We start from the raw sequence: 26,762 nt of genomic DNA, 5'->3' as shown, positions 1-26,762 counted from the left end.
TTCGTTCAGTCAATTAAACTAAAAGGTGTTGTGAAGAAAGGGAGTAAAAATTGAAGGCCGGTCAGTTGCCTCAGCCACAAAGCCTTCTTCCTGCAAGTGTTTCAGCATTATGTTTCATGGTGTTGGTGTCTTTTCGTGCTATTGTGACGTCAGTGATGACGCAATGTCTGTTCTTAAAAAGTGCTTTATTAGTGACGTGATGTATTGATGTTTTTCTTTTCTTTTCTTTTTTTTTCTTTTTTTTTTTCCCGTCATGATGGATCAATGGCGTATTCAATGTGTATGGGTGTTGCCAGAACTTTTCCAGATTTTCTGTGTTGGATGTATCTTTTGTGCTGACAATCAATTAAATCACCCTGAATCGATGTGTGTGTGTGGTGTGTGTGTACCCGTATACATGTTTATATGTGGTATCTGTATATGTGTGTGTATGTGGTGTGTATCCTCTTATATGAACTGTTCTTTACAAGTCGAACAGATTCCTCGTTCCAGGTCTCAAAAGTCCAGGTCGGCTTGACCCTTTTGTATAATACGTGACGTCCATGGTTACGGACAACACAGACTCCGGAGAAAAATGACCTTTGGACTGAAAATTCGTAGGTCTTCTTCTTCTTCTGCGTTCACTCGTATGCACACGAGTGGGCTTTTACGTGTATGACCGTTTTTACCCCGCCATGTAGGCAGCCATACTCCGTTTTCGGGGGTGTGCATGCTGGGTATGTTCTTGTTTCCATAACCCACCGAACGCTGACATGGATTACAGGATCTTTAACGTGCGTAGTTGATCTTCTGCTTGCATATACACACGAAGGGGGTTCAGGCACTAGCAGGTCTGCACATATGTTGACCTGGGAGATCGTAAAAATCTCCACCCTTTACCCACCAGGCGCCGTCACCGTGATTCGAACCCGGGACCCTCAGATTGACAGTCCAACGCTTTAACCACTCGGCTATTGAGCCCGTCATTCATAGGTCTGTGTCTTAATTGTTTTTCTCTGTTTTTCAGACAGACACGGCGATTCCAGACAGGGAGACTGACATAGAAAGAAAGCGGAGAGTGGGGAGGGTGGCAGGAAAAGAGAGAAAGGGGGAGAGAGACGTAGAGATAGACATGGAGACAGACAGACAGACAGCGACATGGAGACAAAGAGAGAGAGGCAGACAGACAGCGACATGGAGACAGAGAGAGAGAGACAGCGACATGCAGACAGACAGACAAACAGCGACATGAAGACAGAGAGAGTGGCAGACAGAAAGCGACATGGAGACACAAACAGCGACATGGAGACAGAGAGAGAGGCAGACAGACAGCGACATGGAGACAGAGAGAGACAGACAGACAGCGACATGGAGACAAAGAGAGACAACGACATGGAGACAGAGAGAGGCAGACAGACAGCGACATGGAGACAGAGAGAGGCAGACCGACAGCGACATGCAGACAGAGACAGACAGCCACTTGGAGACAGAGAGAGACAGACAGACAGACAGCGACATGGAGACACAGAGAGAAAACGACATGGAGACAGAGAGAGGCAGACAGACAGCGACATGGAGACACAGACAGACAGACAGTGACATGGAGACAGAGAGAGAGACAGCGACATGGAGACAGAGAGAGACAGACAGACAGAGACATGGAGACAGAGAGACAGACAGACAGCGACATGGAGATAGAGAGAGACAGACAACAACATGGAGACAAAGAGAGGGAGACAGACAGCGACATGGAGACAAAGATAGACAAACAGCGACATAGAGAAGGACGGAAAGAAAGAAGGGAAGAGAGCAAGATAAGAGAATGTTCACAGGTTGCTTACAACTTTTGTATGAAAAAAAAAAGAAGAAGATTATTTCAAAAGTACAAACTTAAGTATGCATTATTATGTAGTTCAGTTCACTCTTGCAACACACATCATATAACGACAATGAAAGTGGAAGAAAGAAAGAGTACATAAAGGAAAGTATCATCCAACCTATCAGGGGCTGTATTCAAGAGAACATCGTGCCTGAGGGTAAATGTGTACCTGCTGGTAATCTGCCTGAGGCAGGGCAAACTGCCCGAGGGTAAGCAATATCCAGTATTCATGAACACAAGAGTCTACCCACATGTCTACAAACCCAAAGGCAATTTACCCTTACCACCTGCCAAGGGTGACTGCCCATGAAGCAAAGGTAACTATGAGCCCTTTGCAGCTTTTTTTTTTTTTTAAAGGGAAAACAGGCGTGCTTTACGGACAGCACGTGTTTTGCGAACTCTCTCGACAATGTTCGAACTGTGGTGCGATGAGAAGTGAAACAGAGCATGCACAGACGGGAATCATCGGGATTTCTTAAAAAAAGACGATGGGTTAGCTGTCTGAGCGTTCGGGTGTCTTGAATACAAAGGTAACTTCAAGGAAAACTGTACCCACGGGTCCCAACCATGTCAAAAATAACTTGCCTGAAGGCAAAATGAATTTTGTCTTGGCCCCAGGTTGTTCAGTCGTTTTCAAGCTGAACTGTGCATTAAACATACGGCCCACAGCCGTGTCCAGAACGGAGTGTTGGAGGAAGGTGAAAATGACCGAGAGATGAGAGGCCTGTCTGCTGAGTATGGCTGCCTTCACAGGGAGATAGCGGAATTCCTCCGCAAACTCCTTCAATCCTGCTCCGCAGAAAAAAAAAAACTGTCCGAATCTGTCCACCCTCCACCTCTCCTGCCCTCCACCCTCCTTCACTATCCATGCACCCCAAGGTCACTTCATTCACCCATTCACGACAGCTGCTGCTCTTTATTCACATAACTGGTGTCAGACTTTCAAACTCAGATCTACTGATGTGAATATGTATGGTATGAACATTAAAAATCAGAGCGCCATTGTGGTAAAATATTACTTTACCATATTGTATCCTTAAAACTGTTGTTGCCGTTTTGACTGTAAAACAAGACATTATTTTCAGCCGATCAGTAACGTGCTAGTTCCCATGTTGGGAAGACATCACACTTTTGTGACTTAAAACTGCTAGGAAAAGAAAATCATGAACATCGATATCAACGAAAAACAAGACAAAGACATTCACGGATCATCATCAAACAAACGAACAACCAATAGACCCCTTTCACTGTAACTGATGAACTGTCATCAGGCATACTCAAATGTCCAAAGTAACTTGAATTGTCACAACACACGTGCACAAGTTTCAAAGTTTTGATTATCCTTTCACTCCTATTAGAGTATGGAGAATTACTATAAAATAATGCTTTCATGCCTAGAACAAACATTTCCAAATACACAATGTCACATAAAAGTTGAGAAAATAAATGGGTTTTAACTCCAAAAGTGTAGCATGGCAACATTTACAAATCTGATCATCTTACAGCTGAAATTACTTTTTTGCCTCCTTTAAGCATATTACAAAAATTACAAACCGATTTTGGAGACAAATATTTTTTAGGAACATATCTATTTCGCAACATACACACACACCTGTACACAGTAGCTGTTGAACAATCATCAGATGCACACACCTGTACACTTTTGTTGAAATGTCATGTCACACACACACACACACACACACACACACACACACACACACACACACACACACTCCTGTTCATTATGTGTTGTCTGAGATGACAGTTCAACAGTTACTATGTCATAGTAACTGTTGAACTGTCATCTCAGACACAACACACACACACACACACACACACACACCTGTCCACAATAATTGTTGAACTCTTAGACATGTATACCTGTACACAGTCATACTGGGCAATCCAAAACCAGCTGATGAGCTTAAAAACTATATATATTTATTTACAAAACAAAATAATTGAACAATGACAACAGTTTACAAGTTCATGTGGTATCAGTTCATTTACATTTACATTTGGCGGTCATATTACGTCCCATGAAAGGTCCCGTTGAAAGGGCGTTACTTGTGCCGGAAAGTTTGTAAGACCTCATCCATGATTTACGAGAAAGAGAAAAGAAAACATATCTTTAGATCATCAGTAATTCCTATCTTCAAACTATCGTGGTTTTGAATGTTGGTGGAGTTGATCAATGCTTGATATAATTTTGATAATTGTGTAATGTTGATGTAATGTTGAGTCGAGCGTCAAAAGTTGTCCATGTGATCTTGTATTGTTTACGAATGCGTCAGATTTTATGCAGGGTATTGTTATCAAGCGAGAGTTATTTTGAAGTAACACGAGATTTCCTGGAGTGAAAACTGCCACGTAACAAAAATTCTTAGTGCTGAAAAAGATAGACATAAGAATTCCTGGAGTTTTTCCATGTAACATGAAAATTAACGGTTTGGGGAAAGAAAAAAAAAAGTAATGTAGCGTGATATGAGAATTCCCGGAGACGAAAAAATGTCTCGCGAATCATGACGATTGAAACTTTTTTTTTTTTTGTCACTTTACATGAAAATTCCCAACATGCCATAAATCCAATGTGCCAAGTGTTGCCCAGACTGTTGTGCTCTTGTCTGACGAAAGTGAAGAAGCTCGAAGGTGAACCTGACTGATCACTTCCAACTTACTGCAACATCTAACGAACACACAATTCGTCCCTTCGATATCAACACCGGAATTTTTTTTTTTTTTTTTTTTAATTACAAGCACGAAACAAAGCTTTCGAAAAGACATATGAGAAGTGAAATTGTCTGTATATATACATACATATGTACAAAAGAGAGGCTGAAATCTTTCCATCACACCATATCAATGCAAACTGCATGACTTTACATAGCAGCAAAGGGGTTACAGAAAGTTAGAAGAAAGGACAAAACACAGAAATGACGTGCAGTTTCACTATGAACACAAGAGGGGGAAATGGGAAAAGGAGAGACAGCAAGAGAGAGAGAGAGCAGAGGTGGTGAGAGAAGGAGATACAAACAGATGCAAAGAGAGGAGAAAGAGAGGAGAGAGAGAGAGAGAGAGAAAGACACTCAGACTCAGATAATGAAAGCGGGGGAGAAAGAGAGAGATATGAGAGACAGAGAGAGACTATGGGAAGAGAGAAACATGAGACATATATATGGGAAGAGAGAGAGAGACATGAGACATATATATGGGAAGAGAGAGAGACATGAGACATATATATGGGAAGAGAGATACATATATATATATATATATATATATATATATATATATATATATATATATATATATATGGGAAGAGAGAGAGAGAGACATGAGACATATATATGGGAAGAGAGAGAGACATGAGACATATATGGGAAGAGAGAGACATGAGACATATATATGGGAAGAGAGAGAGAGACATTAGACATATATATGGGAAGAGAGAGACATGAGACATATATATGGGAAGAGAGAGAGAGACATGAGACATATATATGGGAGAGAGAGAGAGAGAGAGACATGAGACATATATATGGGAAGAGAGAGAGAGACATGAGACATATATATGGGAAGAGAGAGAGAGAGACATGAGACATATATATGGGATAGATCTGGAAGACGTACAGACTACTGGGAGTTTATCTGTGACCGTTTTCTTCAAATCAACCAGAACTGACTGGTCCCAGGGGGTTGTACTGGAACAGAGGGGAGTTGTTCTTAGAAGTATTCTCCCTTCCCTGCCGTAACGGCCCAGTGGCACCACAGAAACAAGCACATACACACAAGTGTGTGCGAGTGCACACACAATTGCGCACACGCATATTTATATGCATGCAAGCGTGCACACACTAAACGGCAGCATGCACACATGAGCGCGCATGCAAGGACACACGCACACATACACACATGCGCGACGGGTGTTCACGCACACACCAACGCGCACATGCAGGCAATTATATACGCATGCGCACGCGCGTGCATGTACACAGGCATCGCATTTTTCAATGTTGCGCGAAGAATAAGTGTGATGGTGACAAACATGGATTGGGAGATAAATCGGGCGGGACAGAGGAGTCATTTTCAGCATCATGCGGTGAAATCACACTGGTGCGTATTTCTGTGTACATTCAGAAGTATTCCCAGGGAATAGATGAGAGAAAGGCACAAAGTACTGACGGCAGTTCTTTGGTGGGAAGTCTCTATGAAAATTAATATGACAGGGGAGAAAGAGAGAGACTCACTGACAGACAGACAAACAGGACTAAGAAAGACATAACACTGGGAACGACATACGTTCTGAGACGGAAAACAAAAGGCCAAGTGCAGGAACCGTTGTAGTGGACACTGTTATATTATGCACATTCCGTGCAGTACTGAACGAAATGGTTACACAGCAAGGCACAGCAGTGTTTGCTTACACACACACACACACGTGTGGTTGGTTATATGAACTAGTATCGTGACCGCCAGGGAAACAGAGTGACAATCATCAGTAAACGGAAGAAAATGCATTTATTGTAAATATAAACACATAGAGAGGGAGAGACAGAGACAGACAGAGACTGAGAGAGAGAGAGAGAGAGAGAGAGAGAGAGAGAGAGAGAGATGCCATAACAACCTTCTTTTAGTCTTTGTCGAAATACACGGGGAACATGTCAATAACATAATGTAAACGAACGAACAGAAAACGAGAACTGAGCGGGGAAAGTAGGCAAGTAAAAAAAAAAAAAAACAAGAGAGGCAAGGCCTTCAAGACTCACTTGTGATAAATTAAGTCCCCTAGCATTAATTACAGAGTAATTTCCCTTTTTTACTATCTGCACCAAAACGTTTGCAAAATAAAGAAAACTTCCATGCTTAGCAAAAGAAGTTCCTGTTTGAACAAAAAAATGATAATAATGACTCCTCTTGTTGTGTCAGAATAAGAGGTCAAAGTGCAAAGTTTAGAGAATACAATAAATATAAATATAACAGTAAATGCAGTTTGCATATAATTAGGCTTCTTTTTAAAAAATTTTTTTGGTGCCCATCCCAGAGGTGCAATATTGTTTTAAACAAGATGACTGGAAAGAACTGAATTTTTCCTATTTTTATGCCAAATTTGGTGTCAACTGACAAAGTATTTGCAGAGAAAATGTCAATGTTAAAGTTTACCACGGACACACAGACACACGACACACACACAGACAACCGAACACCGGGTTAAAACATAGACTCACTTTGTTTACACAAGTGAGTCAAAAAATGACCGCAGGACATTTAATCACTATACATCAATGACAGCATCAAAGTCAATGACTGAACATACAGGCGCCAAGAACATTTTGTAATCTCCGTGAACATCAGTGTCCGACTAATTCGTCAGCATGAACAGCTTGGAAAAATACTGCTCCCAAAAAGGAAGACACCACTTGCAGTTGTTGTACGTGCCTTGTGAACGCGATGTACACAGCAGTAATGATACTTTAATTGGTGTAACGACACTACTGAAATATCAATCAGTGTAACAATAATTCAGCTGATATAATGATATGTTCATTGTATTCTTGCTGAGACTTAAACACTCGTACCATATCATTTACTTGTAAACTGAAATATAAAAATACAGGATATGAAATGAAATTTCACGTAAATTCAAAATATTTGGTTCATGAAAAAAAAGGGGGAAAATGTGGAAAAAAAAACCCACCGCAAAATTGAATGAATTGATATACAGAGGCATTAAATTCCCAATAAACCATCAAGAAACGCACATGAAACCATAATCTACACATTCACCAAAAATCACAAATCAATCACATGACGCATGCCTGTATCAACAATAATTATTAGCCAACAGAAACTAACAATCTCAACAATCTCAGGTTTGTTTGGGTTTTTTGTGGTTTTTTTTTTATAGAAAACCCACATGACAAATTGTAGCCACAGAAACTATACGTGGACGATTTATTTATTTATTTATTTATTAGTTTGTGTGTGTGTGTGTGTGTGTGTGTGTTTTCATTTGATTTTCTTTTGTGGAGAAATGTGTGACGAGTGGGGCAGTGATAGGGGAGGAAAACTAGAAGTGTGATTTTTTTATTTTTTTTAAACATAATTAGCAGCAGTAGTATGCTTTTAACATCATTAACAGCAGATGTGTGGTTTTAACATCTTTAGCAGTAGATGTGAGGTTTTGACATCCACAGCAGTAGCAGTAGGTTTTAGCATCAACAGCAGTGATACCAAGAACAGTGCGAGGCTGCTGTTGAAGCATTCAAGTGTGTGTGTGTGTGTTTTTGAGAACCTCAGCGCAGTAGAAGCTAGGTTTTCAGAAATGCCAAAAGCAGTAAACGAAGTGCTTTTCAAAACAGCGATAAAATCCTTCTCTTTACAACAGGAAGAACAGTAGAAGAAAGGCATTTAACAAAACAAGAGCAGTAGAGTACTGGCATATAACAGCAAAAAAAAAAAAAAAAAAAAGTGCCTTTAAACGCATAAAAGCAGACAATGAGCTATTGACAACATCATGAGCAACGGCAGAAACAGAAGAACCTTGGCTTTTGACATCATCAACAGCAGTAAATGTCATTAACATCAACAGCAGTAGAAGGTGTGATTAACATCAACAGCAGTAGAAGATGTGATTAACATCAACAGCAGTAAATGTCATTAACATCAACAGCAGTAGAAGGTGTGATTAACATCAACAGCAGTAGAAGATGTCATTAACATCAACAGCAGTAAATGTCATTAACATCAGCAGCAGTAGAAGATGTCATTAACATCAGCAGCAGTAGAAGGCGTCATTAACACCAACAGCAGTAGAAGATGGGATTAACACCAACAGCAGTAGAAGATGTCATTAACATCAACAGCAGTAGAAGATGTCATTAACATCAACAGCAGTAGAAGATGTCATTAACATCAACAGCAGGAGAAGATGTCATTAACATCAGCAGCAGTAGAAGATGTCATTAACATCAACAGCAGTCGAAGATGTGATTGACATCAACAGCAGTAGAAGATACCATTAACATCAACAGCAGTAGAAGGTGTCACTAACATCAACAGCAGTAGATGCGATTAACATCAACAACAGTAGGTGTCATTAACATCAACAGCAGTAGAATATGTGATTAACATCAACAGCAGTAGAAGATGTGACTGACACCAACAGCAGTAGAAGATGTCATTAACATCAACAGCAGTAGAAGGTGTCATTAACATCAACAGCAGTAGAAGGTGTCATTATCATCAACAACAGCAGAAGATGTGATCAACATCAACAGCAGTAGAAGATGTCATCAACATCAACAGCAGTAGAAGACGTACATTTAACAACTCGAACAGAGGAAGATGTTGTCGTTTAACAATATCAACACTAAAAACAGATTCTTGAGTGGCAACAGAAGATATAGAAGTGACAACAACAACAACAACAAGGAAAAAAGAAAGAAACGAAAATGTACTGAAGTTAGCAACCATCACCACCATTCCCACAATAGAAGCAGACAGAATAGCGAACAGCAGTCGGGCATCTATAGAAGTCTAGAGTATGAAAATGATGTAGAAAGATTTAGATTTTCTAATCTGTAGTTAGTCCTCTGTGTGTGTGTGTGTGTGTGTGTGTGTGTGTGTGTGTTCAGTTAAATAGCATTTTGTGACACAATGTTGGAAACAGAATGGAACAGAGACAGAGAAAACGTATAATCTCAAGGAACTGTTTCACAAGCATGCTCACTTGTGAAATATATTGTGGAACATTTGCATAATCGTGGGAAGAATAATGTACGTTCATCGTTCTGTGGTCTGAACCGAAAGTAATTTTCTTCAGTATTTCGCAATAGCTGTATATTTGAAATTGTATTTTACAAAAACAATGGGGAAAAAAAAACAAGAAAAAAACACACTCAACAAATAAGAAAATCTGCATTTGTCCTTTCTGTATAAACTGTTCCACATTGATTTTGCTGCGTCTTTTGACTGATCACCTTTTTTTTATATATATTATCATCAAAAACAAGGTGGAAGTACTCTTGGCCATTTCTCTCAAAAACATGACAGATGATGGACTGATAAGGAAAAAAAAATCAAATAAATAAACATATAAATAGATAATCCGTTGAAAGAACATTATTTTCTTCATCTCTTCAGGGCTTATTAATAGCTGTTTTCAAACTACTGTGTTTTGTTTTCTAAACAATTCAGTCATTTGTTTTCATCCGAACAGAAGCCGTCACCAAGAGCAAGGCAGGACGAAAGGAAAAGTTCAGGAGGCGGCTACAGTCCACTCCTCTTTACACAACCCCTCCTTGCACGCCTGGCACAGCTCTGCGTTATGCTGGTTCCGGGGCTTGCCTTGCCTTCTGTCTATCCTCAGTGGGGGGCGCACGAAGCCGTAATAGCACTGGCCCACGCGGTTGTACACGTTCCCTATGACCTGTATGAGGGACAGGTAATATGTATTGTTAAATCATGGAAAGGGTGTTACAAGTCAAAACACAAAGACTGCTTTGGATGATTGGCCATGGCAATGCACATTCCCTGGCCCTGGCTGTGAACATCCCAGGGCCATAGCTATACATATTCCCTGGTTCATTCAGCATAGGACCTCGCTATGTGTATTATCAAATCTAAATCTTGATTATTCTTTATTCCTATCATCAATAGAAATTATCTCGTTTATTAATGCTTCGTTTACTTTTTTTTTTACCATATTCTTCGTTGATAGCTGTGAGGAAGCCTCAAGCAGAGATGAGCTTCACAGATACAGATAATCACCTTCCTTTACACTGCTTTCATGAAACTGGTTTTGTTATTTCACACAGATTTCTTTCTGCCCCTTCTGACTCACACACATCCCATGAAACCTTCACACCCTTCTTCTTCTTCTTCAGCGTTCCCAGGCCATGTTCAGACGGTCAGCCTAGAGAAGTTACGAAATCTGGAGTCTGCCGGAGCTCTGTCGCTGTTCCCCACAACTTGTCCTGGAGTGCTGCAGGACTGGGCCAGATCTGGCGCCTCAGCTCTTTGTGCGGAGGGCTGTCTTGCAGGACATGGGCTGGAGTTTGAGGAGCGGTGTCACACGGACGTTAGTCTGTATGGGAAATTTTCAGTTCGTAGAGATGGGAGAGGAGTTGGCAGTGGCCTGTGAGCAGTCTGAGAATGATGACTTGCTGAGCTGGACCCAGTTGATGGATGCTGTCCTCCTCTGCTCCCAGATGTAGCCGTTCTCACCAGCTGTTTCTGAAGTGGCTGCGCAGGATGGTCTTTGCCTCCCGAAAGCTAAGGGGGTGGGCAGATTGGGTGAGCCTGCTTCCTGTTTTGGAGAGCTTGTCTGCCTCTTCATTTCCTGCAATGCCACAGTGAGAGGGGATCCACTGCAGGGCCGTTGTGGTTCTGGCACTTAGGGCCTGCATCTCTGACCGGGTGTCTTGCAAGGTTTTGTCCCTTACTCCGTTCTGGAGGCTTTGTAGGTTTCAGTTTCAGTTTCAGTAGCTCAAGGAGGCGTCACTGCGTTCGGACAAATCCATATACGCTACACCACATCTGCCAAGCAGATGCCTGACCAGCAGTGTAACTCATCGCGCTTAGTCAGGCCTTGAGAAAAAAAGGTAAATAAATAATAGATAAATACATAAAAAAGAACTACTACTACTAATAATAATATGTATAAGGCGCAAAAACTTGATGAAGGACAGCTCTGTAGTCGGTGAGGAAGACAGTGTGGTCTGGCAAACTGTCTCTCTGGTTGAGGAGTTGGGCTGCAGCTAGTAACGCAGATGTCTTCGGCTGTGAATTTCACCTCCGCACCCGATAATGGCTGCTGTTGGATTGGAGCCTTGCACTCAGTGCTGGCATGTCGTTTCAATCCGGTGTCAGCCTCTCCCACTGTCCTCAGAGCTGAGTTATTGTTGAATATGCCACGTGTCTTTGAAAGCGTGCGATTCTGGATGTCACGTCCACGCCGTTGTTGTTGTTGTTGTCGTTGTTGTTGTTGTCAATGTTGTTATCGTTGCTGTTGAACAGGCTGCGTGTCTCTCAGAGTTGGCATTTATTGCAGGCCTCACCAGTGTTTCTATCATTGGTGTAACAGTACATGGTGGGCCCTCCTGCTGTTTTTGGTGATGTCTTTCAAGCAAGCCATGTTTTCCTTTACCACTAAACATACTGGGTTCTTGTTTTTTTTATCACGCACAATATTCATGATCCCTGAGCCCCCCCCCCCCCCTGCCCCCCACCCCCAATCCCCACACACACATGTACACACACACACACACACACACACACACACACGCACACACACACATGTGTACACACACACACACACACATGCTGACCACTGCCCCCACCCACCGCCCCACCCCGGGTGTCCGGCTCACCTTGACCACCTCCTCGGGGTACCACATGGCGTGTTCAAACTTGCCGTTGTTGCACTTCTGGCACTGCTGCCCGTACAGCTTGAAGAGCACGTAGCCCGTGTTGCTGGTGTAGTTCAGGTGGAACCAAAAGATCACCCGCCCCTTCATCGACGTCCACCCGTGACCGCACTCCTGTCACACATACCCAGCATCCACATGAAACACAAAGAAAAAGGGTTGTTTTTTTTCCATCCGTAACATGACAATCTTCTCAATATTTCTATACGCTTGCGAATCCTGGACCCTCACTGCAGAACTCCAGAGAAGAATCCAGGCCCTGGAAATGAGATGCTTCCGCAAGATCCTGAACATTACATACAAAGACCACATCACAAATGAAGAAGTGAGAAGAAGAGTCCAAAACGCCATTGGCCCATTCAAAGACCTGCTAACCACAGTGAAGGAACGCAAGCTCCGCTGGTATGGACACGTCACACGATCAGACGGCCTAGCCAAGACCATCCTGCAGGGTACCGTACAAGGAAGGAGGAAGAGAGGCAGACAGAGAAAGCGGTGGGAGGACAACATCAAAGAGTGGACGGGCCTGCCATTTGCCACAACTCAAAGGGCCGCTGAGGACCGAGGCAGGTGGCGCGAGCTGACCAGGCAGTCATCCATGGTGCCCCAACGACCCACCCACGGGTCAAGGGATAGATGAGATGAGATGAGAACATGACAAAAGAAAACCTGGTATCCTGACATCAAAACACGCGTGGATGGGAGGTAGGCAGCAGCGATGGGGTGGGAGGGGAATGGAAATGTTGACATTTGTGCACTGTATTTACATGTGGAGTGATGGCCTAGAGGTAACGCGTCCGCCTAGGAAGTGAGAGAATCTGAGCGCGCTGGTTCGAATCACGGCTCAGCCGCCGATATTTTCTCCCCCTCCACTAGTGGTGGTCTGGACGCTAGTCATTCGGATGAGACGATAAACCGAGGTCCCGTGTGCAGCATGCACTTGGTGCACGTAAAAGAACCCACGGCAACAAAAGGGTTGTTCCTGGCAAAATTATGTACAAAAATCCACTCCGAAAGGAAAAAAATAAAACTGCATGCAGGAAAAAATACAAAAAAAAAAGAAAAAAAGGTGGCACTGTAGTGTAGCGACGCGCTCTCCCTGGAGAGAGCAGCCCGAATTTCACACAGAGAAATCTGTTGTGATAAAAAGAAATACAAATACGTGCTTTACCTTCTGCCCCCCTCTGATGCCTCTCAAGACGGAAAACCACACTGTCTTTCTTTTTCTGCAGAGGAGAGCTGTTGTTTACTGGAGCAACCATCGTGCAATAAAGTCAGGGAATTATACCAGGAAAATGGCAGTTGTTCAGCTGGCAATCCAAATAGCATTCCCAATTTTGAAACTATTAATTAGATCGGTACAGTCTTAGACAGGTTCATTCCTTACCGCTCAGAATGGGATCGAATGCCTGTGTGGGTACGTGGGGAGCTAATGTCTAAAATCCGCATGATATTGAAGAGCCAGTGTTTGAAAACGTTCTTACTCAGTTGTTGTCAAGAGTTCTCCTGAACATGTTTGTGACAGAGTGTTATCAGCTGTACAGTCCAATGGGGGTACTAACTGTCATCGTTGCCTGATGTCATCTACTGCTTAGTCCACAGGATACTTGTTAATGTTGTCTGATGTTATCTGCTGCACAGTCCTATAGCATACTTGTTAATGTTGTCTGATGTTATCTGCTGCACAGTCCTATAGCATACTTGTTATTGTTGTCTGATGTTGTCTGCTGCACAGTCCTATAGCATACTTGTTAATGTTGTCTGATGTTATCTGCTGCACAGTCCTATAGCATACTTGTTATTATTGTCTGATGTTGTCTGCTGCACAGTCCTATAGCATACTTGTTAACTCACTCAGTACGGCCAGGCTTCTCTTCTCATCTATACAGACCCCTCGGATGTCTAGTGGGTGTCTGAATGATCCAACCTTTAGCTTCCGTCGTCAGAATTGTATTCTTTGTCAACATTCACCTCTTCAGTATAAGAGCCTTCCGCTTACAATATTTTGATGATGGTAATTGGGGTGAAACGCTGTTGACGTCGTCTCTTTCGCCGTTCGTATGGAAAGAGTTAATGTTGTCCGATGTTATCTGCTGCACAGTCCCATAGCATACTTGTTATTATTGTCTGATGTTATCTGCTGCACAGTCCTATACCATACTTGTTAATGTTGTCTGGTGTTGTCTGCTGCACAGTCCTATAGCAAACTTGTTATTGTTGTCTGATGTTACCTGCTGCACAGTCCTATAGCATACTTGTTAATGTTGTTTGATGTTATCTGCTGCACAGTCCTACAGCATACCTGTTAATGTTGTTTGTTGTTATCTGCTGCACAGTCCTACAGCACACTTGTTAATGTTGTCTGATGTTATCTGCTGAACAGTCCTATAGCATACTTGTTAATGTTGTCTGATGTTATCTGCTGCACAGTCCTATAGCATACTTGTTAATGTTGTATGGTGTTATCTGCTGCACAGTCCTATATCATACTTGTTATTATTGTCTGATGTTGTCTGCTGCACAGTCCTATAGCATACTTGTTAATGTTGTCTGATGTTATCTGCTGCACAGTCCTACAGCATTCTTGTTAATGTTGTCTGATGTTATCTGCTGCACAGTCCTATAGCATACTTGTTAATGTTGTCTGGTGTTATCTGCTGCACAGTCCTATAGCATACTTGTTTATGTTGTCTGATGTTATCTGCTGCACAGTCCTATAGCATACTTGTTAATGTTGTCTGATGTTATCTGCTGCACAGTCCTATAGCATACTTGTTAATGTTGTCTGATGTTATCTGCTGCACAGTCCTACAGCATACTTGTTAATGTTGTCTGATGTTATCTGCTGCACAGTCCTATAGCATTCTTGTTAATGTTGTCTGGTGTTGTCTGCTGCACAGTCCTATAGCATACTTGTTAATGTTGTCTGATGTTGTCTGCTGCACAGTCCTATAGCATACTTGTTAATGTTGTCTGGTGTTATCTGCTGCACAGTCCTATAGCATACTTATAGCATACTTGTTATTGTTGCCTGCTGTTAGTCTTTTTTATGGTCACAGTATACACGCGCATGCCCGCGACAAAAAAAAAAAGGACTTTATAATTGTTTGATGTCATCTGCTGCACAGTCCTATAGGACACTTGTTGTAGTTGTCTGCTGTTAGTGTCTTTTCACATGATAACAGTGTACACGCACGCGCGGGCCAGACACACACAAAGTAAAGAAAAGAAGACCAAACTTACGGCGCAAGAGAACCGGACCTTGGCACTGTCCTTGAAGACCTGCCAGCGGTCAGTGGGCGGGTAGAAGGTGGGAACCAGGTACCAGGTGTGCGGGAAGTACTGTCTGAACAAACGGTCATACTCCCCGTGCCACACCAGCTCCATCCTGGAACACGGCACAGTCCTCACGTCACTGGAGGCTGTCACCAGTCCTCACGTCACTGGAGGCTGTCACCAGTCCTCACGTCACTGGAGGCTGTCACCAGTCATCACGTCACTAAAGTCTGTAGGCTGTCACCAGTCATCACGTCACTGTAAGCTGTAGGCTGTCACCAGTCCTCACGTCACTGGAGGCTGTCACCAGTCATCACGTCACTGGAGGCTGTCACTAGTCCTCACGTCACTAAAGTCTGTAGGCTGTCACCAGTCACCAGTCATCACGTCACTAAAGGCTGTCACCAGTCCTCACGTCACTGGAGGCTGTCACCAGTCACCAGTCATAACGTCACTAAAGGCTGTCACCAGTCCTCACGTCACTGGAGGCTGTCACCAGTCATCACGTCACTAAAGGCTGTCACCAGTCCTCACGTCAATGGAGGCTGTCACCAGTCACCAGTCATCACGTCACTAAAGGCTGTCAACAGTCCTCACGTCACTAAAGTCTGTAGGCTGTCACCAGTCATCACGTCACTGTAGGCTGCAGGCTGTCACCAGTCCTCACGTCACTAAAGTCTGTAGGCTGTCACCAGTCATCACGTCACTGTAGGCTGCAGGCTGTCACCAGTCCTCACGTCACTGTAGGCTGTCACCAGTCATCACGTCACTGTAGGCTGTCACCAGTCATTACGTCACTGTAGGCTGTCACCAGTCATTGCGTCACTGCAGGCTGTCACCAGTCATCACGTCACTGTAGGCTGTCACCAGTCATCACGTCACTGTAGGCTGTCACCAGTCATCACGTCACTGTAGGCTGTCACCAGTCATCACGTCACTGTAGGCTGTCACCAGTCATCACGTCACTGTAGGCTGTCACCAGTCATCACGTCACTGGAGGCTGTCACCAGTCACCAGTCATCACGTCACTAAAGGCTGTCAACAGTCCTCACGTCACTGTAGGCTGTCACCAGTCATCACGTCACTGTAGGCTGTCACCAGTCATCACGTCACTGAAGGCTGTCACCAGTCATCACGTTACGTTACCTGTCACCAATCATCACGTCACTGTAGGCTGCAGGCTGTCACCAGTTATCACGTCACTGTAGGCTGTCACCAGACATCACGTCACTGTAGGCTGTCACCAGTCATCACGTCACTGAAGGTTGTCACCAGTCATCACGTCACTGCCTCACGTCACTGTAGGCTGTCACCAGTCATCACGTCACTGTAGGCTGTCACCAGTCATCACGTCACTAAAGGCTGTCACCAGTCACGTGATGACAGAGAGAGAGAGACAGAGACAGAGAGAGAGAGAGGGAGGTTGACTTGCATCGCGGTCAAAGACAAGCTGAAGGCTTCTTTAGGCCACAGAATGAGGGGAAGGGGCAGAAGAAGAGGAAAGAGGAAAGGAAGAAGATGAAGACATCAACAAAGAACAACAAGATCAAATCATCGTGCTAACTGAGCAGACCACACAAAGAGGCCATTTTAGGGCTGGCTGATCAGAACAAGAAGACGAAAAAAACAAGAGGAACAAGAACAGGATCAAGAAAAAAAAACAAAAAGATTGGTTGAAATGATTGAATCATTAATTGATAAGAACAAGAAGACACGAAGAACAACACTGATTCAATTGATTGAATCTTTAAGAACAGAAACAAGAAGACGAAAGACATGAAGACCAAGAGCAAGAAATGCAAGAAGATCAAATCAAGAAGTGAAATGATGAGGGGGGGTGGGGTGGGGTGGGGGGGGGGGAACGAGGAGGAGCGAAAACAACAGATATAACACCACTGACAGCGACTGTACTATAACAAACAATACTTCTAACAACTTTACCAATAACACCAACTCTCCTTTAACAATAACAGCGACAACCACACAAAACCACAACAGCACCAATTCTCCGTGCACCACTACCACCACCACCAACACCACTTACAACAGTGACAACCACACCATAGCCACACAACACCTTAACAGCCACAACACAACAACACCCACTCTATTTACCTCTGCGAGAAGAAAAGCCCCAGCTCAGAATCGTGCGGACCTTTGGACACGTCGAAAGGACTGTGGCCCAGGTCCAAGGCACTGTGGGCCACGCCCAAAGGACTCAAGGACGACGGGAAAGGACTCAAGGACACTTCCAGAGGGGTGTGGGAGGGAGGGGAGAAGGGGGAGGGCCAGAGGGACAACTGCTTGCCTCAGCACCAGAGTCTCTGTCTGCAGTGCCACAGTCATATTACTGTCTGCAGCCAACATGGCCGAGTCTTTAAGGACAAGACCTTCGTTTAGGGATGGCAGCATTCCTTAGTTTTCCTTTCAAGACAATTCTTCTCTTGAGGACATGGTGCTCCTTTAAGGACACAGATTGAACTGTTCACTTCGAAAACTCTTTTCCACTGACAAAGCCAGAAGCGAATTGACAGAAATCACGTTCATGACGATTTGCTGCTTGAAACAGGGGGAAGGTTACTGTGCCGACCTGTTTGTATGTGTGCCGGCAATATCTTTAGAGTTAATGGATATAATATCAGGAATGTGTGTGCGCTAAGGTACACACACACACACACACACACACACACATTTTTTGTTGTTGTTGTTGTTGTTGATGGCCGTATGTTTGTACGTTTCAAACATGATTATATATCTATGTATCTGTGGATGTGACTGTGGGTAAGTAACTGAGCAGAACGTATTTCTTACAATACAGGATAAGGTACAGAACAGCACGAAAACTGAGTGTGCTCAGCTATTGTTCGCCAGCTGTTTCCATCAGAGAGGGGGTACAGTGTCCCGTGGTGAGGTGTGAGAAGGCAGGGCGGGGTGGTGTGTGTGGGTGGGGTGGGGCGGGGGGGTAGAGGGGGGCGCGCGGAAGGGGGTGGGGGTGGGGTGATGTCAGTGAGTGTGGTGTGAAGGGTGCTGACAGTTGATAAAGGGAGGAGAGGTGACGCTTTTCTTTCACTCTTTAGCACTCAGTACTGATTGGCGGTTTGGAAAGCATGGTCTGTCTCACCATTCGTTCATCAATCTCTCTTTATTCCTCTCTCTCTCTCTCTCTCTTATTATAAAACCTCTATTGAGTCTGCATAGAAGAGCTGTAAAATTGATTCTTTTAAAATCTTCATCATTGACTGTATCTGATTATAAAGCTCTCGATATCCTCCCACTGAAAACAAAACTTCTATTTAACAAAGGTCTATTTATGTTCAAAATCATGTCTGGATTTGCTCCCCCCCCCCTCACTGAAGAATAAATTTGTAACCAACACTCATCGTCATCTTCATAAAGTTATGGTACCACTTCCAAGGATCGATCTTTTTAAATCTAGTCTGTCTTATTCAGGGGGCTGTTTATGGAATGAATTATTATCCTGCCTCAATGTAAACATTGTAAAAAGCATCCCTATTGAAAAACATGTGATTATGTGACACATATCAATTATAAACAAAAAAATCATGTATAGATTGCCAATATATATACGCCTCTCTCCTCCCCTGTCAGTCTCTATGTCTCTCCACTGTCACTGTCACTATATCTGTCTGTTGTCAGCCTCCCCTGCCTTCTTTACTCTTCCCCTTGTCCATTCTTCCTTCCGCTCTCCACCACGCCCCTACCCTATTGTCCTCGTTGTTATTCATCCATCGCGATATTGTATTGCACATAAGTTCTATGTTTATGTTTGCACATGCTTATGCAATTTTGACGTTGGTGTTGTGAATTGACTCTCGTTTTTTTTGTTTTGTTTTTTGTTTTGTTTTGTTTTGTTTGTTTTTTTGTTGCTTTTTTTTCCAATTATTATTTATGCCCAGAGGGCTGGATGCAAAAAAGTACTTTGTGCTTACTCCTTTACCCTCGTAAAATAAAATGTCGTTCGTTCGTTCGTTCTCTCTCTCTCTCTTTCTATATATATATATATATATATATATATATATATATATATATATATATATATATATATATATCTTTCTCTCTCTATATATATTTCTCTCTCTCTCTTTCCTTCTTTATTTCTATGTCTCTCTCCACCTCTCTTTTCATATATCTTTGTCTCTCTCTCTCTCTCTCTCTCTCTCTCTCTCTCTCTCTTTCCTTCTTTAATTCTCCGTTTCTCTCTACCTCTCTTTCTGTATCTCTTTGTCTCTCTCTTTCCTTCTTTATTTCTATGTTTCTCTCTACCTCTCTTTCTGTATCTCTTTGTCTCTATCTCTCTCTTTCCTTCTTTATTTCTATGTTTCTCTCTACCTCTCTTTCTGTATCTCTTTGTCTCTCTATCTCTCTCTCTCTTTCCTTCTTTATTTCTGTGTTTCTCTCTACCTCTCTTTCTGTATCTCTTTGTCTCTCTATCTCTCTCTCTCTTTCCTTCTTTATTTCTATGTTTCTCTCTACCTCTCTTTCCATATCTCTTTGTCTCTCTATCTCTCTCTCTGTTTCCTTCTTTATTTCTATGTTTCTCTCTACCTCTTTTTCGGTATCTCTTTGTCTCTCTATCGCTCTCTCTCTTTCCTTCTTTATTCTCTCTGTCTCTCTCTCTTTCTGTATCTCTTTGTCTCTCTATCGCTCTCTCTCTTTCCTTCTTTATTTCTATGTTTCTCTCTACCTCTCTTTCTGTATCTCTTTGTCTCTCTATCTCTCTCTCTCTTTCCTTCTTTATTTCTATGTTTCTCTCTACCTCTCTTTCTGTATCTCTTTGTCTCTCTCTCTCTCTCTCTCTTTCCTTCTTTATTTCTATGTTTCTCTCTACCTCTCTTTCTGTATCTCTTTGTCTCTCTATCGCTCTCCCTCTTTCCTTCTTTATTTCTCTCTTTCTGTCTCTCTCTCTTTCTCTCTGTCCCTTTTCTCCACCACCACCACCTTCCGCTCTTTACGTCTATCACTTCCATCAAAGGCATCCTGCAAAAAGTTTTTAATTGAATGCCTCTGAAAAGTGATGTAACTTTAACTCACTCAGTACGGCCGGTCCTCTCTTCACCTCTACACAGACCCCTCGGATGTCCAGTGGGTGTCTGAATGACCTAACCTTTAGCTTCCGTCGTCAGAATTGTGGTATTCATTATCAACATTCACCTCTTCAGTGTAAAAGCCTTCCGCTTGTAATATTTTGATGGTGGTAATTGGGGAGAAACGCTGTTAACGTCGTCTCTTTCGCCGTTCGTATGGAAAGAGTTAAACTTACAATCAGAGGCCGCCGTTTACCCAACCACAGCCACCACCAAGGAATGTCTTCCTGGAAAATGGTCAAAAATAGCACCATGCAATCTGCACACATTTAGCTTATTTTTTCTAAAGCTTGAAAAAAGAAAGCCATTTCCGCAGGACAGCTGCTTTTTCCAAAAACAAACGGGGTACCTGTTTAAAGTCAGTACAACACACAGTTTATGAAGATCGTCAAGCGAAATTCAACCAAATGCAGGATGAACTATTTTTTTTTTTTACAATACACCCATCCAAAACCAATCGGTGACGAACACAGAAAATACAAAGGAAACACTGCTGCAAGCGAGACATAAATAAATAAATAATAAGATAGAATGATAAAAAAAAAAATTACAATAAATAATTTTTTTTTAAAGAAGCTTTTTCTGAATCACATATACCGGTTTCTCGTCTCTCATAACAGTTTCGAATACTTCACGCTGACACTTCCAAAAGCACAGACACTGATTTCCAACAAGCAGAGAGAACATGAAGCACTTTAATGGCGTTTCGTAGCGGCGGTCCAAGTGAATTAAACCTGTCTGTCACCAGCAGGCAGTCTCCTCTTCCTTGGCTCACTGCAGCACGTCCCACAGACCGTGAGGATGTTGTCCTCTCTAACGCCCACAGACACGCACACCCCACGTTCGCTCGTCATTTTCCACGGCATTCTTTACCGCCTTTATCACGACTGGAGACTGCTGTCTTTTTAAGTGGGACTCTTTTTTTTTTTCTTCCTTCAATGTTGTTGAAAATGGATAATTATTTAGATCTGTCTGCGACTTCTTTCCCTGCTGTATCACCGTGTGTGTGTGTGTGTGTGTGTGTGTGTGTGTGTGTGTGTGTGTGTGTGTGTGTGTGTGTGTGTCTCCTGTATAAAATATATAACGAAGCTGAAGGATATTTCCAAAGGATTTTTTTTATCAAAATATTTGATGCTCAGGTACAACCTATTCTTTTGAACGCTTCTGAGATGTGGGGTCTTAACAGACTTGATAATAGTGAGAAGGTTCATTCCTTTGCATGTAAACGTTTTTTGAACATACTTACAGTACCAAACAAGTTTGCATACGGCGAATTAGGACGTTATCCACTGTATACAAATAGTGCTATAAGGTGTATCAGGTACTGGTTAAGGTTGCTGAATATGAATGTGCACCGATTACCCAGACAGGCATATCTGATGCTGTTTAACCTAGACGAAAGGGGAAAAAAATGCTGGGTGTCTTTAGTAAAAAAACAACAACTTTATTTAGACGGGTTCGGAATTGTCTGGTTGCAACAAGGCGTTGGTTGTGAGCAATAAAAGATATATTTATGCAAGAGTGGGACGAGTCAGTAATGTCTAAAGATATACATCATAACTACAGACTGTTTAAAACTGGTTTTCAGTGTGAGCAATATTTTGACTTTGTGGATAAAAAGTGTTTTAGGGACTGTTTGGTAAAATTACGGCTTGGTTTGCTCCCAATAAATGGATATTTTTTTTTAGGAGAACATTCAAATGTAATTCAAATTACGCATGCAAACGTTGTAATGTGGTCGAAGATGAAAACCATTTTATAAACAGTTGTGTCCTTTACAATAATCTGCGGCAAAAACATCTGAACTCTGAAGGTCAATCGTATGTTCACTTGCTGAAGAATTGTTCTGTTTACAGTATTCGTGAACTCTGCATTTATATATTTAATACCCTGAAGATACGACAGGAATTCTATGACAACAATGATGAAAGTTAGAATTAATTTACTAATATGCACAAGACGCACTTTTGTTCTGCAGGTTTAAGTTAGTATGTACTTTACATTTTGTTGTCGCTGCGTGATCACCATATTGTGTACTTTTGACTTTCTAAGGGCCGGAGGCCTGGAGATTAAAGTTTTTGTTCTTGTTCTCTCCCCCCCCCCCGTGCCCCCCCCCCACCTCTCTCTCTCTCTCTCTCTTTCTGTATGTGTGTGTTTGGAGTGTATAGACTAATTACATAGTATATAATCCAGCAGCGCAATGCAATCCAAACATGTAATCACAACGCTATTGAATAAGTTATTAAATGATTAACTCACTCAGTACGGGCAGTCCTCTCTTCTCCTCTACACAGATCCCTCGGATGTCCAGTGGGTGTCTCAATGACCCAACCTTTAGCTTCCGTCGTCAGAATTGTGGTGTTCTTTGTCAACATTCACCTCTTCAGTGTAAGAGCCTTCCGCTGGTAATATTTTGATGGTGGTTATTGGGTTGAAACGCTATTAACGTTGTCTCTTTCGCCGTTCGTATGGAGAGAGTTAATGAACTGTTTTCGTGGACCACCCAAAAGACTACTTGACATAAACATGAACAACTGATTCACAACAGCGCAGAAGCAGAACGATGGTGTTGTGAGCCCACAACAGAACGACACACTCATGTCCCCAAGTCATGCCGAAAAGTGAAGACGTTACTCACTGGAACTTTCACGACTGAACCCTTCAGCAGACATGCAGACTGTTGAGGTTTGTTATTCAAGAGGAATCCAGTAACAATACATTCCTTTCGTAGAAGTATTCTAAACAACCCCACACCCCTCTGTGCTTTCTTTGCATACTGGAAAGGCAACGCTAGCTCAGATCCGTGCTGATTCTTGCTTCGGGTTCATGCTGGAGTTGTCAAATCAATGTTGAAGAGGTGTTCTTTTTCCAGTTAACAGAGCCGGTTGTTGTTGTTTTTTCCCAAAGCAACAAACAGCGTTGATGATGAGGCTTTAGAAATAAGATGCGAACACAACCAGTTAAAATGTTTAAGGAGTAAACAGACCCAAGGAGTGAACAGAAGAAGCTTTAAGGAGTGAACAGAACTGGTCAATAGTTTTAAGGGGTAAACAGAACTGGTCAATAGTTTTAAGGAGTGAACAGAACTGGTCAATAGTTTTAAGGGGTAAACAGAACTGGTCAATAGTTTTAAGGAGTGAACAGAACTGGTCAATAGTTTTAAGGAGTGAACAGAAGAAGCTTTAAGGAGTGAACAGAACTGGTCAATAGTTTTAAGGGGTAAACAGAACTGGTCAATAGTTTTAAGGAGTGAACAGAACTGGTCAATAGTTTTAAGGGGTAAACAGAACTGGTCAATAGTTTTAAGGAGTGAACAGAACTGGTCAATAGTTTTAAGGAGTGAACAGAACTGGTCAATAGTTTTAAGGAGTGAACAGAAGAAGCTTTAAGGAGTGAACAGAACTGGTCAATAGTTTTAAGGAGTGAACAGAAGAAGCTTTAAGGAGTGAACAGAACTTGTCAATAGTTTTAAGGAGTGAACAGAAGAAGCTTTAAGGAGTGAACAGAACTGGTCAATAGTTTTAAGGAGTGAACAGAACTGGTCAATAGTTTTAAGGGGTGAACAGAACTGGTCAATAGTTTTAAGGAGTGAACAGAACTGGTCAATAGTTTTAAGGGGTGAACAGAACTGGTCAATAGTTTTAAGGGGTGAACAGAACTGGTCAATAGTTTTAAGGAGTGAACAGAACTGGTCAATAGTTTTAAGGGGTAAACAGAACTGGTCAATAGTTTTAAGGAGTGAACAGAACTGGTCAATAGTTTTAAGGAGTGAACAGAAGAAGCTTTAAGGAGTGAACAGAACTGGTCAATAGTTTTAAGGGGTAAACAGAACTGGTCAATAGTTTTAAGGAGACAGAACTGGTCAATAGTTTTAAGGAGTGAACAGAACTGGTCAATAGTTTTAAGGAGTGAACAGAACTGGTCAATAGTTTTAAGGAGTGAACAGAAGAAGCTTTAAGGAGTGAACAGAACTTGTCAATAGTTTTAAGGAGTGAACAGAAGAAGCTTTAAGGAGTGAACAGAACTTGTCAATAGTTTTAAGGAGTGAACAGAAGAAGCTTTAAGGAGTAAACAGAACTGGTCAATAGTTTTAAGGGGTAAACAGAACTGGTCAATAGTTTTAAGGAGACAGAACTGGTCAATAGTTTTAAGGAGTAAACAGAACTTGTCAATCGTTTTAAGGAGAACTGGTCTCTGTTTTTAAGGGGTAAACAGAACTGGTCAATAGTTTTAAGGAGTAAACAGAACTGGTCAATAGTTTTAAGGAGAACTGGTCAACAGTTTTAAGGAGAATCAATAGTTCTAAGGAGAACTGGTCTCTATTTTTAAGGGGTAAACAGAACTGGTCAATAGTTTTAAGGAGTAAACAGAACTGGTCAATAGTTTTAAGGGGTAAAAGGAACTGGTCAATAGTTTTAAGGAGTAAACAGAACTGGTCAATAGTTTTAAGGAGAACTGGTCAACAGTTTTAAGGAGAATCAATAGTTCTAAGGAGAACTGGTCTCTATTTTTAAGGGGTAAACAGAACTGGTCAATAGTTTTAAGGAGTAAACAGAACTGGTCAATAGTTTTAAGGGGTAAAAGGAACTGGTCAATAGTTTTAAGGAGTAAACAGAACTAGTCAATAGTATTAAGGTGTGTTGTGGAGGTGGGTATGTTGTGGAGGTGAGGGTGGGTGTTTTGTGGAGGTGAGGGTGGGTGTATTGCGGAGGTGGAGGTGGGTGTGTTGTGGAGGTGGAGGTGGGTGTGTTGTGGAGGTGGGTGTGTTGTGGAGGTGAGGGTGGGTGCGTTGTGGAGGTGAGGGTGGTGTGGTGGAGGTGAGGGTGGGTGTGTTGTGGAGGTGAGGGTGGTGTTGTGGAGGTGAGGGTGGGTGTGTTGTGGAGGTGGAGGTGGGTGTGTTGTGGAGGTGAGGGTGGGTGTGTTGTGGAGGTGAGGGTGGGTGTGTTGTGGAGGTGAGGGTGGGTGTGTTGTGGAGGTGAGGGTGGGTGTGTTGTGGAGGTGGAGGTGGGTGTGTTGTGGAGGTGAGGGTGGGTGTGTTGTGGAGGTGGGTGTGTTGTGGAGGTGAGGGTGGGTGTGTTGTGGAGGTGAGGTTGGGTGCGTTGTGGAGGTGGGTGTGTTGTGGAGGTGAGGGTGGTGTTGTGGAGGTGAGGATGGGTGTGTTGTGGAGGTGAGGGTGGGTGTGTTGTGGAGGTGAGGGTGGTGTGGTGGAGATGAGGGTGGGTGTATTGTGGAGGTGAGGATGGGTGTGTTGTGGAGGTGAGGGTGGTGTGGTGGAGGTGAGGGTGGGTGTGTTGTGGAGGTGAGGGTGGTGTGGTGGAGGTGAGGGTGGGTGTGTTGTGGAGGTGGAGGTGAGTGTGTTGTGGAGGTGAGGGTGGGTGTGTTGTGGAGGTGAGGGTGGGTGTGTTGTGGAGGTGGAGGTGAGTGTGTTGTGGAGGTGAGGGTGGGTGTGTTGTGGAGGTGAGGGTGGTGTTGTGGAGGTGAGGGTGGGTGTGTTGTGGAGGTGGAGGTGGGTGTGTTGTGGAGGTGAGGGTGGGTGTGTTGTGGATGTGAGGATGGGTGCGTTGTGGAGGTGGGTGTGTTGTGGAGGTGAGGGTGGTGTTGTGGAGGTGAGGATGGGTGTGTTGTGGAGGTGAGGGTGGGTGTGTTGTGGAGGTGAGGGTGGTGTGGTGGAGGTGAGGGTGGGTGTGTTGTGGAGGTGAGGATGGGTGTGTTGTGGAGGTGAGGGTGGTGTGGTGGAGGTGAGGGTGGGTGTGTTGTGGAGGTGAGGGTGGTGTTGTGGAGGTGAGGGTGGGTGTGTTGTGGAGGTGGAGGTGAGTGTGTTGTGGAGGTGAGGGTGGGTGTGTTGTGGAGGTGAGGGTGGGTGTGTTGTGGAGGTGGAGGTGAGTGTGTTGTGGAGGTGAGGGTGGGTGTGTTGTGGAGGTGAGGGTGGTGTTGTGGAGGTGAGGGTGGGTGTGTTGTGGAGGTGGAGGTGGGTGTGTTATGGAGGTGAGGGTGGGTGTGTTGTGGATGTGAGGATGGGTGCGTTGTAGAGGTGGGTGTGTTGTGGAGGTGAGGGTGGTGTTGTGGAGGTGAGGATGGGTGTGTTGTGGAGGTGAGGGT

The 26,762-nt window shown here is 43.2% G+C and overlaps 1 protein-coding gene across 1 annotated transcript in view; it reads right to left on the bottom strand.

Moving 5' to 3' along the window:
• Positions 1-5,268: 5,268 nt before the first annotated feature.
• The window catches only part of LOC143302135 (receptor-transporting protein 3-like), a 38,700-nt gene continuing 17,206 nt past the window's right edge, over positions 5,269-26,762 (bottom strand). The window contains exons 3-5 of the mRNA XM_076616688.1: positions 15,526-15,670; positions 12,226-12,396; positions 5,269-10,283 (exon numbers count right to left, since the gene is read on the bottom strand). Of these exons, the coding sequence (XP_076472803.1) occupies positions 10,113-10,283; positions 12,226-12,396; positions 15,526-15,670 (487 nt within the window). The 3' untranslated portion in view covers positions 5,269-10,112. The remainder of the gene's footprint in view (positions 10,284-12,225; positions 12,397-15,525; positions 15,671-26,762) is intronic.

The sequence above is a fragment of the Babylonia areolata genome, chromosome 28 (genome assembly GCF_041734735.1).
Source record: "Babylonia areolata isolate BAREFJ2019XMU chromosome 28, ASM4173473v1, whole genome shotgun sequence".
Classification (NCBI taxonomy): Eukaryota; Metazoa; Mollusca; class Gastropoda; order Neogastropoda; family Buccinidae; genus Babylonia; species Babylonia areolata.
Note: the sequence above shows the minus strand (reverse complement) of the source record. Positions and strands in the feature narration are given on the sequence as shown.